Source organism: Anolis carolinensis, chromosome 6 (genome assembly GCF_035594765.1).
Source record: "Anolis carolinensis isolate JA03-04 chromosome 6, rAnoCar3.1.pri, whole genome shotgun sequence".
Lineage (NCBI taxonomy): Eukaryota > Metazoa > Chordata > Lepidosauria > Squamata > Dactyloidae > Anolis > Anolis carolinensis.
The window spans coordinates 9,730,526-9,745,756 of record NC_085846.1 but is presented as its reverse complement, the minus strand read 5'-3'; the positions used below and the strand labels follow the sequence as shown (position 1 = coordinate 9,745,756).

General features: G+C 42.1%; 1 protein-coding gene and 4 non-coding genes across 5 annotated transcripts; all 5 read right to left on the bottom strand.

The window, feature by feature from the left end:
* Positions 1-576: 576 nt before the first annotated feature.
* On the bottom strand, positions 577-14,084 carry rangrf (RAN guanine nucleotide release factor). Its single transcript, XM_062958085.1, has 6 exons — positions 13,931-14,084; positions 13,321-13,420; positions 11,626-11,742; positions 4,405-4,552; positions 3,886-3,980; positions 577-1,650 (listed from the first exon to the last, which is right to left on the bottom strand). Exons 2-6 carry the CDS (start codon positions 13,410-13,412, stop codon positions 1,521-1,523), a joined length of 582 nt encoding a protein of 193 aa, XP_062814155.1. The 5' UTR covers positions 13,413-13,420; positions 13,931-14,084; the 3' UTR covers positions 577-1,520.
* trnaa-ugc (transfer RNA alanine (anticodon UGC)) lies at positions 6,551-6,622 on the bottom strand. The gene has a single exon. It is a non-coding gene; the product is annotated as a tRNA-Ala (tRNA).
* Positions 7,110-7,181, bottom strand: trnaa-ugc (transfer RNA alanine (anticodon UGC)). The gene has a single exon. It is a non-coding gene; the product is annotated as a tRNA-Ala (tRNA).
* On the bottom strand, positions 8,322-8,393 carry trnaa-cgc (transfer RNA alanine (anticodon CGC)). Its single transcript has one exon. It is a non-coding gene; the product is annotated as a tRNA-Ala (tRNA).
* Positions 9,672-9,743, bottom strand: trnaa-ugc (transfer RNA alanine (anticodon UGC)). The gene has a single exon. It is a non-coding gene; the product is annotated as a tRNA-Ala (tRNA).
* Positions 14,085-15,231: the final 1,147 nt, after the last annotated feature.

Here is a 15,231-nt window from a genome sequence, read left to right as displayed (position 1 = left end):
TCCTCAGACACAGGATTGCACTAATAGTAAACTCAGTTGAACAAATGACTTCTGGCAGAGAGCAGGCATGGGCAAACTTGGGCCCTCCAGGTGTTTTGGGCTTGAACTCCCACCATTCCTAACACCTGGAGGGGTGATGTTTGCCCAAGCCTGCCCTAGAGCCATGCTGGAAGATCCAAGAAATGCCTAGAAGACACCTCTGTAAACATGGTGGTCAACATCCATCAGAAGCATATCAAAGAAATACCGAGAGGACCTAGAAAATACCCAAAGGGCATATTTTGCCAGATGTCCACAAATGCAGATATGGAGGTCACACTGTGCCATCATATTGTTTGATGGTGGGATTTTGTGGTTATGTTTTATCGCCATTTTTTTGAAACCAGCTCCATGTTCTCTTATCAGCAGCACTGAGATGCAATACAGGTGACTTTGCCCTATAAAAGGGGCGAGAAAGCCTTCATTCCATTTATTTTTGCACTTGATACCAATGACATTCCCAAATCATCAAACCTGACATGTGCATTCCTGTTATGGCAGTGCATGAATGATGAATGTGTCCAAAACCAGTTTCAATTTATTTTTTTGATATTTTATTTCCAAAGGATGACACAGGTTCTCGGCGTAACCTGCGACTCTGCCCTCCAGCCATATTTAACATCCAAGAAATCTGCCAATTAAAAGGAAGCCTCAGTTTTTCTGGCAACTTTTAAAAAACAAGTGTCATACAGAAGGGGGATCCAGTAGAAAACAATAGGGGTTTTCTTGATAGTAATAAGGACATGTTTTAAAATGCTTGCTTCTCTTATCTTAAAATTACCTCTTCTCTCTGGTCACCAAGGATTACAAAGCTTGGCAGGTTGATTGTAATTAAAGATACTTGCTGCTGCTTTTTAAAAACCAGTTCAATTTCTCATTTTTGTTTTGTTTCCCGTTTCTTCTTTTTCTTGCAAAATTAATGAAAATGCAAGTTGGGGGCAAATAAAGTGTGCTGGAAATGAGAGGCAGGCATTTGAAGAATACAATGGATTTCCCAGAGGCGCAATGGGTTAAACCCTTGTGCCAGCAGGTTGGTGGTGCGGGGTGAGCTCCCGTCTGTCAGCTCCAGCTTCCCATGTGGTGACATGAGAGAAGCCTCCCACAGGGTGGTAAAACATCTGAGCATCCCCTGGGCAACGTCCTTGCAGACAGCCAATTCCTAACAGCCTCAGGCCCTTAAGCGGCTGAGGGGGAAAAGGAAGGGGCCTGAGGCTGTTAGGAATTGTGGGAGTTGAAGTCCAAAACACGTGGAGAAAGGCCAAAGTTTGTCTAGAGATTCCTAGAGATAACAATGCAAAAAACACTTTGGTATTCCGTGTCCATTTCTCTCTGGGTAGGAAAGTGGGACAGAGAGGAAAAAAAGCAGCAGGTGGAAGCATCAGATCTTACGCCTGGCTGAGGACACCTTAAGAGAGTCTTAATCCAACAATAGAGATGGGCTGATGTTTGATCGCCCAGAGTTCAGGGCGGCACAGAGGTGTCTAGCCAAAGATGCCAGGGTCGTGTAGCCGCAGGCTGCGTGCGAAGGTGTGGAAATGCTCCACTGTCCATGGCGCTTGAGAAAAAGGAGGAGGCACCTCCGTTCCTTGGGCTGCGCTGCTGCTGAGGGGGCTAAGAAAAGAAAAAGGCAGAATCAGAGTAAGGCACCAATTATTTTGGCATACAAATTTCACTCCATTTGGCCACAAAACGATGCCGATGCTTAGAGCTGGCAGGTAGAGCATGGGACAGTTGCTTCAATATTTATCCAAGGCTTACCATGTTGTAACAGGAAGGACAATGAGACATCTGCTTAATTTTTCCCTTTCACTTTTTAGTAGATGCAAATATCCAGTTCCCTTGCCTCAATACAGTTATTTAATGACTTACAGCAGTGACTTGCCAAAAGTCACCCAGTGGGTTTCAATGGCTGAGTGGAAATTCAAACCCTAGTCTCCAGAGTCATAAGTCTAGTGACTGAACTACTACACTGGCTCTCTTTTCTATCTGATATTGAGTCAGATTCCTGATCCATCGCGATATTATTGTCACTGACTGTCATGAATGACTGAATGGTTTATGGTACCTGCCATAGGCCATGACATCAAATAATATACACCCTTTATAAGTACAGTAGAGTCTCACTTATCCAAGCTAAACGGGCCGGCAGAAGCTTGGATAAGCAAATATCTTGGATAATAAGGAGGGATTAAGGAAAAGACTATTAAACATCAAATCAGGTTATGATTTTACAAATTAAGCACCAAAACATCATGTTTTACAACAAATTTGACAGAAAAAGCAGTTCAATACGCAGTAATGTTATGTTGTAATTACTGTATTTACGAATTTAGCACCAAAATATCACGATATATTGAAAACATTGACTACAAAAATGGCTTGGATATTCCAGAAACTTGGATAAGCGAGGCTTGGATAAGTGAGACTCTACTGTACAGTATGCACCTTCCAATATAAACATTAAAATTCATTCCATATAGTGGCTCTTTAAAATTACAGTAGTGGTGACATGGTAACAATAACAATGTCTGATTTGTATCATCCCATACTATCTCCATTTCCATTTCTAGCCTTCGCTGTGGACTTTACTAATTTAGCTCGGATTTTTTGGCCTGCGACTGCAAATGTGGCAACCTTTAATGTTATATTTTTGTAATAATCCACTAACAAGTCACAGATAATAGCCGACTGTTGCCATGCTGCCCTTTCTTCCAAAAGGGCTTCCAGACGATTGTTTCTAGGGTCATTATACAAAGGGCAATGTCACAGATAGTGTATTAAATCCTCTCTTTCTCACACCCCACAAATACGAAGTCATTGGGCATGAGGGATCCCTCTATATCTTTCTATCTAGCCAGCCTGACTGCATTGTTTTTAAGCACAGGGCTGTAAATGCTTTTTTAAGGGCTACAGACATTAAGTCTAGAAGATATTGTTGACAATATTGGTCACTCTTTAGTCCATGATACCAAGTGGTGAAACCCTGTTGTTTAATGGTCCTCAAGCTGTCAGATGCACCCATTTCAAAGATTTTGTCTCTAATCGCCTTCTTGTTCAACTGCATTAGGGTTGTTGTTGACCCATCAAAATACTCATGGAGCAGGGCTAAGCAGTATTGAGCCCAACCTCCCTGCTTATATTGCTCTACCAAGCATTGCTTTGTCACTAACTGTTATGGATTCCAAGCAAAATATCCCAATCCTCTCTGAAAATGCTAGGAATTGGGTGTTGATGCTTCTCCAATAGAAGCAGATGCCCTCCTGCTAAAATGTTGTCTCTTACTTTGTATAAAGTACAATAAACCCTCTGATTTGCTGGTGTTATGGGCACAAGACCACCATGAAAATGGAAAACTAGGAATAAAAAATGCTATTTTCTTACCCAAGAAAATATCTCTAGGAATTTCTAGATCCTCCAGCATGACACCAGAAGAAGCCTGACAACAGTGTTACATGAAAAGACCTAAAGATTCCTAGAAATCATTTTAACTAGTGGATTGCTGTGAGTTTTCTGGGCTGTATGACCATGTTCCAGAAGCATTCTCTCCTGATGTTTCGCCCACATCTATGGCAGGCATCCTCAGAGGTTGTGAGGTATATTGGAAACTAGGCAAGTGAGGTTTATATATCTCTGGAAGGTCCCTTTTAACCAAATCTGTGAATAATCCAACCTTCAAATATGGAAAGCTGAGTGTATTTTCCTTATTACTGCTGATCAACCCTGTCGTATCTTAATATGTTGTAAAGAGTACAGCTGAGCCATGATGACATTGTGGTTAGAAAGTAAGCAATGTGTGGAAGAAGCCTGTATTAAGGCACCCCAAACTCTGCTTTAAGATATACGTACTGAATCCGTGTGGGATCGTTGAAGGTGAGAAGCAGGTCTGTTCCATATTGAGGGAGGCGCAGCAATGCCAGATGCAGGGTTACTTCATTTTTGGCCTGGGAGCGGAAAGGGAACTAAGTGAAACTCTTGTCCTTTTTTAACATATGGAGAACATAAAGTGCTCCAAAGTTTCCATTGGCAGTACTATTACTTCCCTCAGTGTAGACCAGGGATGGGCAAACTTGGTCCCTCCAGATGTTTTGGACTCCAACTCCCACCATTCCTAACAGCCTCAGGCCCTTTCTTTTTCACCCTCCGCCGCTTAAGGGTGAAAAAGAAAGGGCCTGAGGCTGTTAGGAATGGTGGGAGTTGGAGTCCAAAACATCTGGAGGGACCAAGTTTGCCCATCCCTGGTCTACACTGTAGAATTAATGCAGTTTGGGCCAATATCATTGAGACACTATTTCCAGATTTGCAATATAGCACCACTGGTAATACCCTGAGACTTTTGTCTCTTCTCAACAGGCCTCGATAACCCACCTCCTCATTGAATTTTGCTACCAGCTGGCGGGCGGTGAGCTGCCATGCGCTGCTGCAGCCTTCTAGGGCTAAGAGTTGAGGCAGAAACTGTTCTTGGTTCAAGATCTCAGCGGTGGAAGAAGCATCCGCCAAGTCCTCAAAGTGGTACCTGGTGGAGATAAGGATGGAGACGATAGATTGAAATAAAAGGGAGCAGTCATCACATCTCTCAACTGTGGAAGGAGACTGAAGCGTTGGCTACACATCCCAGAATCTACCTGGTCCCAGAGTTTGGTCCACATCAATGGTTCCCAACCTGTAGTCCGTGGACCACCAGTGGTCCACAAGAACTAAAATATGGTCTCCAGCTTCACTGTTACTACTACGGATAATAACACAGCCCAAACAAAAAAAAATTATTGGTGTCTTTGTTTTTAGACCTATTCCTGGGGTTATTTGGGGTGCTGATTCAGAAAATTGCATTGGATAGACCACATCCGCTCTAGATTATTAAATATGGTTTTCTGTTGGAGAGCAGATAGTGACTACTGGATGACATATGTTCTGAATCAGAAACTAGAGCTGATGTGGTTTATCCAATGCAATTTTCTGAATCAGCACCCCAAATAACCAAACTGAATCTAAAGCTGACCAAGAACTGATTCGTAACCTTTTTGGTACTAATGTTGGAGAGTGGTCCCTGGTCAAAAAAAGGTAGGGAACCACTGATCTACATTGACCTGGTGAACAAGGTCACTAGCCACACAGTCAGATTTTCATAATTTGAACCATAATTTAAATCAGGGCTTCTGAAACTTTTCCACTCGCGAACCCTTTTAGCCCAAGAAATGTTTACATGACCCTGGGTATATACAGTAAAGTCATACTTGTCCAAGCGAAACGGGCCGGCAGAAGCTTGGATAAGCAAATAACTTGGATAATAAGGAGGGATTAAGGAAAAGCCTATTAAACATCAAATTAGGTTATGATTTTACAAATTAAACACCAAAACATCATGTTATACAACCAATTTGACAGAAAAAGTAGTTCAATACGCAGTCATGTTATGTTGTAATTACTATATTTATGAATTTAGCACCAAAATATCACGATATATTGAAAACACTGACTACAAAAACGGCTTAGATTATCCAGCAACTTGGATAAGTGAGGCTTGGATAAGTGAGACTCTACTGTAGGTATATAAAATAGGTATAAGAATCAAAGATTTACTGATAACAAATCAGGACAGTAGAGTCTCAGTTATCCAAGCTTCACTTATCCAATGTTCTGTATTATCCAAGGCAGTCTGTCTTTTAGTAGTCAATGTTTTTGTAGTCAATGTTGCAATGTTTTGGTGCTAAATTCGTAAATTCAGTAATTACTACATAACATTACTGTGTATTGAACTGCTTTTTCTGTCAAACACGATGTTTTGGTGCTTAATTTGTAAAATCATAATGTAATTTTATGTTTAATAGGCTTTTTTCTTAATCCCTCCTTATTATCCAACATTTTTGCTTATCCAATGTTCTGCCGGCCCGTTTATCTTGGATAAGTGAGACTCTACTGTATTTGAAAACCTTGCTAAACAAGCTGGTTTTTCTTTTTACGTAGTACAGCTGAAACACTTTGAACATTCCACAATATATTAGTGTAAATGTATAAAACAGCGACTAGGACACTGTTGCCAGTTTTTTTCCAGACCTCAACATTGAGCTCAACCCATTAAGGGTTGAGACCCACAATTTCCAACCGCTGCTCCTCAAAAAAATGATCCTAAATTCTTCCCAGTGTCCTCCATGGCAATATAGGAGAGCAATCTTGTCACGTTTCTGCTTCCTTGCAACATGGTTTAGGATGTGAAGTCTTTTTAGAAAGGTTAAAATCAATTTCTGAGTTATTTCTTGTTTCAAAAAAGGCATCTACTGGGCGTAAAGCATAGCGGAAGAGGGAGCTAAAATGTGATTAAATGTGTGTGTGTTGGGGGGGGGGGGGGGGTTGCAAAGAAGGATGGATTTGCAAGAAACCACAAAAATGGCCTGGGGAAGGCTGCATTGTTTCCTTCATCATAATAACAGAAGGATAGGAAGCTCAGAAAGATGCATAAGAGACAAACGCTGCAGGACTGTGTTGCCTGGAATGTAAACCAATTGTAATTAAAAAGTGGAGATACTGGGGATCGAACCCAGGACCTCATACATGCAAAGCATGCGCTCTACCACTGAGCTATATCCCCTCTTGTTCACACTGATGCCTCCAGGCAGTAATCCAATCTTAAGGCCGCTTGAAGCATCCTATTATCTCCAGTTCAATGAGGAAATGTTTATTTTTAAGCTTCAGCTTACATCAAAGAAAAGGAAATCCTAGAATATCACATCCAAAGTAGAAGGAAAGGGTTGTTGTTTTTTTGGTTTAGTTTTGTGGGAGTGCTATGTCCCTAACCCAGGCATGGGTAAACTTGTGCCCTCCAGTGTTTTGGACTTCGACTCCCACAATTCCTAACAGCCTACTATCAACAACATGATGCATAACAAAAAAAGTTTTCAGGGGATTTTACAACAAGGCCTATGCGCCTTTAAAAAAAATGGTTGAAAAAGACTGTAGTAATGTTAAGTACAAGATAGAGCTATATATGCACAGTCCAAATGCCACACCTTGCCATCTCTAATATAGCATTTTGAGCTCCTTCAGCTTCCTTGCCTGCAGGGCACAGTTTTAAAAGATGGAGATGCTGGGGATCGAACCCAGGGCCTCATACATGCAAAGCATGCGCTCTACCACTGAGCTACATCCCCTTGCTCTGGAAAGCCAACCTACCCTTTCATTGGTCAGAAATCCAATGGTTGCTATGAGTTTTCTGGGCTATATGGCCACATTACAGAAGCATTCTTTCCTGGCGTTTCACCCACATCTATGGCAGGCACCCTCAGAGGTTATGAAGAACATGAAAGGCACTGCAGATTAACTCAACCAGTCAGCCATAGCAGAGCACTTGATGAACCAACCTGGACACAGCATATTATTTGAGAACACAGAAATGCTGGACCACTCTAACAACCAGCATGTCAGATTACACAGAGAAGCATGTGGACAAAATTTCAACAGAAAGGAGGAAACCATGAAATTAAACAAAATCTGAATACCAGTATTTTTTTTATAAAAAAACTCTAAAATCAGGACAGTAAATAAAGAACAACACTCAAAGAACAGAGGAATTCCAGACAGGAAGCAATCAGGGTCAGGTAACACCTCCCAATAAAGGATTCCCCCAGACAGGAATCAGCCAGACTTTGAAGCTGCAAGGCTATTCAATGATAATCAAGGTGGCCAATTGCAACATTCACACTTGCCTCAAACAGATAAAGAGTTCTTTCTCTCACCTGGACATTATTCCACAGATATATAAACCCCACTTGCATAGTTTCTAGCAGACCTCACAACCTCTGAGGATGCCTGCCAGAGATGTAGGTGAAACGTCAGGAGAGAATGCTCCAGGAACATGGCCATACAGCCCGGAAAACTCACAGCAACCCAGTGATTCCGGCCACGAAAGCCTTCAACAACGAATCTAATGGTATTTTGGAATAACTGCTCCATGAAGCATAGCTGGATTAACTTCCAAATTAACAAACTTGGAGGGCAGCAGGATGAACAAATTATGCACTTTTTGTATGAATTATACAAATCAAATGTAACTCCTATGTTTGATAAATATAGCAAAGTCCCTTTGGGGAGTGTTTTTGATCCAGTTCCGATCCCCTTTAAATTAATGACCCACCGACGGAGAGGCAAAGAGTGAAAAAAAATGTTCTTGTGCATATCAGGTGTGCAAAAATGCCAAAACATTGGCCAAAAGACAGAAGCGTTTTACTAAGTTCCTGTCAGTCTTTTCTACCAAAAATATCATTCCTCATGGTCAAAAAAGAAAAAACTTCTGGAGATGCTGGGGATTGAACCCAGGACCTCATACATGCGAAGCATGCGCTCTACCACTGAGCTACATCCCCTTCCTGCTTCCTTTTTCTCTTCTTTTTCATCTTGCTGCCAAATGACCCATTCTTGATGTATATACCTCAAATAATTGGTATTTTGTCCAAGGCTTTCATGGCCGGAATCGTTGGGTTGCTGTGGGTTTTCAGGGCTGTATGGCCATGTTCCAGAAGCATTCTCTCCTGACGTTTCATCCACATCTATGGTAGGCATCCTCAGAGATTGTGAAGTTTCACAACCTCTGAGGATGCCTGCCATAAATGTGGGTGTATCCTTTGCAGAACTCTAACTTCTGAATTTTTCTATCCTTTCAAAAAGGATCCAAGATGATCACCAAAATGGGAAGCAGGAACGAGCAATTTCATCATGTTTGTGTCCCAAATTATTTCTATAGAAGGTCAACCAGAAGTCAAATCCTGATTGCCTCCTTTTTACAATATAGGCAACTAGCTTTGCCCGGCTACGCGTTGCTGTGGCTTATGGGAATCCTTTGTTGGCCAGGTGGAATAGCAGTGAATAGCCTTGCAGTCTCAAAGCCTGGCTGTTTTCTGGAGTAGCTGGAGCTTTTTGTTGTATGAACGTAGAGGCATGGATGAGGGGTTGTGCTGCCAAGTTTAGTGTTTCTGGGATGTGTAGTTTTGTTGTTTTGTCCTAGGCCGAAATTTCATTACCCTTTTATATATATAGATTCCAGATGGGGCAAATATTTAGAAAAATAATGGCACCAGGACTCTAGACATCTCAAAAATCATGTTAGTTCTATCACTGTACCCAACAGAGTGCTCTGCATCCACCAACTTAATGCTAAGTTAAATGGGAATATGATCAACTTTTATTGGGCTTGTCAAAATGAAAACCTATGCCTTTAAGAGTTGTGTAGAAGAGATATTTTCAGCTGTTCTTGCTTCTTACCTGGTTGTGTGACAAGCAACACCAGTTGAAATTCCCCTTCTTCTACAAAATACTGAAATGTGTAGTTTGGTGAGGCATCAGCCTTCTTGGGCAGGAAGGCTAAGGACCTTATAAAACTACAATTCCCAGGAGTTGATAGAATTGAGTCATGGCAGTTATAGTGGTGTCAAACTGCATTGATTCTTCAGTGTAGATGAGGCATGGACAAACTTGGGCCCTCCAGGTGTTTTGGACTGCAACTCCCACAATTCCTAACAGCCGGAGGGCAAAAGTTTGCCCATGCCTGGTGAAGATGGACTCCAGGTTAGCTCTGCCCATTTACTGCCCTCCATTCTTGTCTTAATGATTTGTTAATAGAGATACAAGTGGTCTTTTTTAAAAAATGGAGATGCTGGGGATCGAACCCAGGACCTCATACATGCAAAGCATGCGCTCTACCACTGAGCTACATCCCCTCTGGAAAGTAACTGATAAACATCCTTTAATTCTGTCTGAGGAACTACATCAATGCCATAGATGTTATTGGATATCAACTCTGAGCCAACATAGCCTATGATTAGGGAAATATGGGATCTGTAATCCCACCACATCTAAGACACCACAGGTTGCCCATTCCTGAACTATAGGAACACATCAAAAGCAGATTTTTGGAAATGTTACTTTTTTAAAAAAAAATAACAACTCCCAGGATATATCAACTCATGAATCCTAAGTGTGCATCTAAGGTAAAGGTAAAGGTTTTCCCCTGATTAAGTCCAGTTGTGTCCGTCTTGGAGGGTTGGTGCTCATCTCAATTTCTAAGCTGAAGAGCTGGCATTGTCCGTAGACACCTCCAAGGTCATGTGGCCGGCAAGACTGCATGGAGTGCATCTACACTGTAGAATTAGTGCATTTTGGCACCTCTTTTACCTGCCATGGCTCAATGCTATGGAATCCTGAGAGTTGTAGTTTTATCTGTCTATCTATCTATCAGGGACTCAGGGCGGATTACAATGAACACATATATGGCAAACATTCGATGCCAACAGACAAACAACATATATAGACAGACACAGAGGCATTTAACTTTTTTTTCCAGCTTCACGATTCTGGCCACAGGGGGAGCTGTTGCTTCATTGTCCACTAGTGACTGTACTTCCTCATTCCATTCCTCGTGTTTTGCTGGCAGTTTTATGATGTTGTAAATTAGTTAAATTAGCCTCCCACATAAAGCGTACCTAAATTTCCCTACTTGACAGATGCAACTGTCTTTCGGGGCTGCATAGGTCAGGGGCTTAACCCGATCCGGGCTTCGAACTCATGACCTCTCGGTCAGTAGTGATTTATTGCAGCTAGTTACTAGCCTTCTCTAGCCTTCTCTACCAAACAGTGTTGGTACCTCACCAAACTACAACTCCTAGGATTTCATAGCCATAAGTCATGACAGTTAAAAGTGTTGTTAAACTGCATTAATTCTACTGTACAGATGTGCTTGGTGCAATAAATAAAAGACCTCTCTGACCATGCGAAGACTTGGCTTTTCCCCCCCAATGAGCCAGATTTAAGATTAGGGGGCAAGAGCTGAATATATATATATTTATTTTTATTGAAGGGGCCCCTGATGGCGCAGTGTGTTAAAGTACTAAGCTGCTGAACTTGCGGACCAAAAGGTGCCAGGTTCAAACCCTGGGAGCGGAATGAGTGCCTGCTGTTAGCCCCAGCTCCTGCTAACCTTAGCAGTTCGAAAACATGCAAATGTGAGTAGATCAAGATACCGCTCCGGCTAGAAGGTAACGGCGCTCCATCACGACTGGACTTAACGTCAGGGGAAACCTTTACCTTTATTTTTTATTGAATTGCGTATATTGAATCTTTCTCCCTACATTGGACCCAAGACAGTTTGCAATCATAAAAAAAAAAAAATATAGCACTCAAAAGTACAAAAAATAAAGTGCACATATTCATCCCCTGGGCAACATCCTTGCAGACAGCCAATTCTCTCACACCAGAAGCGACTTGCAGTTTCTCAAGTCGCTTCTGAAACAAAAAATAAAAATAAAAAGACTAATAATAATAAATTTTTATTTCTTACCCAGCTCTCCTTGAGGTGGGGCATAACACAGTCAAAAACCTACCTCAAAACCTCCTCTGAGGATGCCTGCCATAGATGTGGGTGAAACGTCAGGAGAGAATACTTCTGGAACATGGCCAGACAGCACGGAAAACATACAACAACCCCACAGTTAAAAACAACCAGTTAATAAAAAAGTCTAAATGAAAAGGTCTGAATCTTTGACAAAGCATGAAAACCAACTCCAATCTGTTTAGTACCAAAAGGACATGATTTCCATCACATACCTGGTAGCGTTTTCATCTGGCACACCTGCCTGATATTCTAGTAATTCTATAATGAGGCTTTGGTCTGTACTTGGATGAACAAAGACTTCTTGGTTATCAGGTACCTGGCGCATCTCACTGCAAAGGAAAGAAATGATTACGAAGAGGGAATCTGGTAGAGAATAATAGACATATTTAAGAGGGGTGAGTCTAGTAGGGGTAGAAATCATGTGACCAGATGAACTATAACGCCCATCATTCCTCACGGCTAGGAATGGCAGTCCCACAATATCCAGTGTGCATCACAACCGTTCAAAATTTTGGGACTGCAATCCTAGCAGCCAGCATAAAGAGTGGGGAAGAATAATGGGATTTGTAGTACATCTTGTCATAATCCATCTGGTTTCATGATGAGGCCAGGCTAATAACATTTAAAACAGAAAAACTAATATTATTTCATCATAATTTTTTCAAGTGACGCACCATTTGTGAAACCACAGCCAGAAATTGGTCAGAGACACTGGAATCTCTAGGTTTTCCGATTACAATACTATGATCCACTTCCTTTCGTAGGGATCCTGCTTCCCTAAATCCAGGGACTGTCTCAGGCCAACTGTATTACTTTAGGTGCATGATTGATCTCATTTTAAGTGTTAAATAATTCAATTGTTTAACTTTGAAATGCTTGCTTTAAATTATTCATTTTATTGGGTTGCTGTGAGTTTTCCGGGCTGTATGGCCATGTTCCAGAAGCATTGTTTCCTGTCGTTGCCTGCATCTATGGCAGGCATTCTCAGAGGTAATGGGGATGCCTGTCATAGATGCAGGCGAAACGTCAGGAGAGAATGCTTCTGGAACATGGCCATACAGCCCGGAAAACTCACAGCAACCCAGTGATTCCGGCCATGAAAGCATTCAACAAGATATTCATTTTATTATAAGCATTAATGAGATCCTTGGATGTGTGTTGACGGGAGGGGCACAATAAGTACTTTAATAAACAAATGCTTGTATGTAATAGTTGGTACGTATCCCATCCCAGATCAGAGGTGTGTATGCCAGTTTCTGGGGAATAAATCATGCTTGCATTGGGTTGCTGTGAGTTTTCCAGGCTGTATGGCCACGTTCCAGAAGCATTCTCTCCTGACCTTTTGCCCACATCTATGGCAGGCATCCTCAGAGGTTGTGAGGTCTGTTGGAAACTAGGCAAGGGAGGTTTATATATCCGTGGAATGTCCAGGGTGGGAGAAAGAATTCTCGTCTGCTTGAGGCAAGTGTGAATGTTGCAACTGGCCAGCTTGATTAGCATTGAATGGCCTTGCAGCTTCAACGCCTGGCTGCTTCCTGCCTGGGGGAATCCTTTGTTGGGAGGTGTTAGCTGGCCCTGATTGTTTCTTGTCTGGAATTCCCCTGTTTTTTTGTTTGTTTTTTTTAGTGTTGTTCTTTATTTAGTGTCCTGGTTTTAGAGTTTTTGAAATACTTGTGGCCAGATTTTTGTTCATTTTCATTGTTTCCTCCTTTCTGTTGAAATTGTCCACATGCTTGTGGGTTTCAATGGCTTCTCTGTGTAGTCTGACATGCTGGTTGTTAGATTGGTCCAGCATTGCATTCATGCCCCAATTTTGGGACAGCACGCAAATAGAAGGTTGGCCCAAACAGGCTTCCTTTGCTCTGTTTATTGCAATGAGAGGCTGGCATGAAATAATGATGGGATACCTGACATCAATGCTGCCTGGAGGAAGGCAGACAGAAAATGCTCCTCCAAAGAGTGGGTGCCCTTCCTGCTGCGGGTTTATTTCATCGCCCATGGCTCTACCTACAATGAAAACAAAAAGATGAGCAACTTGTGGGAGGAAAACACGTTTAAAGTATACTCAGAAAAGTACAGACCAAAACAATGAAAGTAAAAGAAGTGAAAGCAAGCCTTAACACACTAATCAAAGCACTATTGAATTTCTGAAGCATAAAACATAACAGAAAACCAAGGATGCATCTACACTGCAAAATTAATGCAGTTTGACACCACTTTAACTGCTAAGGCTCAATGTTGTGGAATCCTGGAAGTTGTAGTTTGGTGAGGCACCAGCACTCTTTGGCAGAGAAGGCTAAAGATCTTGTTCTACTACAACTCCCGAGGTTCCATAGCACTGAGCCATGGCAGTTAAAGTGGTATCAATCTGCATTAATTCTATAGTGTAGATGCACCCACAATTTGTGTACACTGAACCTGCAGAAAACAGAGGTGCCACTGTCTCAGCCATCTATGGGATTTCGGGCAAGGCATGCTCAACCTATGTTACTACCCTATCTAAACAACCAGACTCACCTTTGGATTCAGGATTACACCAAGGAGCTGCTACTTCCCCTTTAAATTGGAGTCCTAAGATTGTGGAGACAAACTGACCAATCAGAAACGAGCGTTCCTTTGTGAGCCCGCCGAACGTTCGCTCCGCAAAACTCGATTGCGACGGCGGCGGGGCAATCCTCTTGATTGACAAGGATGTGGCCCAATCGTTTCCACGTTAGTAGAGAACGAGATTAGCTCATAGGCTGACGAGCCTGACCTTAACGTCCCGCCTCCTTTAAACTATTGTGGATGACACGTGGAAGTGAGCGACGAATCTTTTGGGCGCATCTATCTATTCTACATTGTAGAATTCATGCAGTTCGACACCATCTTAACTGCCATGGCTCAGGGCACTGGAGTCTTGGGAGTTGCAGTTTTACAAGGTCTTTAGCATTCTCTTCCAAAGAGTGCTGCTGCACCAGCAAACTACAAATTCCAGGGTTCCATAGCAGTTAAAGTGGTGTACATCAGCATTAATTCTACAGTGTAAGAATAATAGGACTTGGTTAATTCATGGGTAATTGTGGTCCATTTGGACCATTATTTTCTAAGCACTTCCTTAGTGCTTAAATATAGGACAATAAACCACAGTGGTGAAAGAGGATGCTGTCAAGGTGATGCATGCCATATGCCAGCAAATATGGAATCAATTTAATATCAGTCAAATATGGGGAATCAATTATATCCCCATACCAAAAAAGGGAAATGCTAAAGAAGGCTCAAACTTCCATAGAGTGGCACTTATTTCCCATGCCAGTAAGGCAATGCTCAAGATCCTGCAAGGCAGACTCCAGCAATACATGGAGCGAGAGTTGCCAGATGTCCAAGCTGGGTTTAGAAAAGGCAGAGGAACCAGAGACCAAGTTACCAATATCCGCTGGATAATGGAGGAAGCCAGGGAGTTTCAGAAAAACATCTCTGTTTTATTGACAGTTCTAAAGCCTTTGACTGTGTGGATCATAATAAATGGTGGTCTGGGGATTCCAAGTCAACTTGTCTGTCTCCTGAGGAATCTGTATAAAGACCAAGTAGCCGCAGTAAGAACAGACCATGGAACAACAGACTGGTTCAAGATTGGGAAAGGAGTGCGGCAGGGCTGTATACTATCGCCCTCCCTATTCAACTTGTACGCAGAACACATCATGCGACGTGCAGGGTTTGATGAATTCAAGGCTGGAGTTAAAATTGTTGGAAGAAACATTAATAACCTTAGGTATGCAGATGATACCACTTTAATAGCCGAAAGTGAGGAGTAGCTGAGGAGCCTTATCACTAGGGTG

What these genes read in the sequence shown, in the direction of transcription:
- rangrf (XM_062958085.1), bottom strand. Translation starts at nt 13,412, where the DNA reads ATGGGCGATGAAATAAACCCGCAGCAGGAAGGGCACCCACTCTTTGGA. An exon ending in CCAGGCAGCATTGATGTCAG is followed by an intron (nt 11,743 to 13,320) that starts GTATCCCATCAT and finishes TTTCCTTTGCAG; the next exon opens with TGAGATGCGCCAGGTACCTG. An exon ending in TAGCAAAATTCAATGAGGAG is followed by an intron (nt 3,981 to 4,404) that starts GTGGGTTATCGA and finishes TTCCGCTCCCAG; the next exon opens with GCCAAAAATGAAGTAACCCT.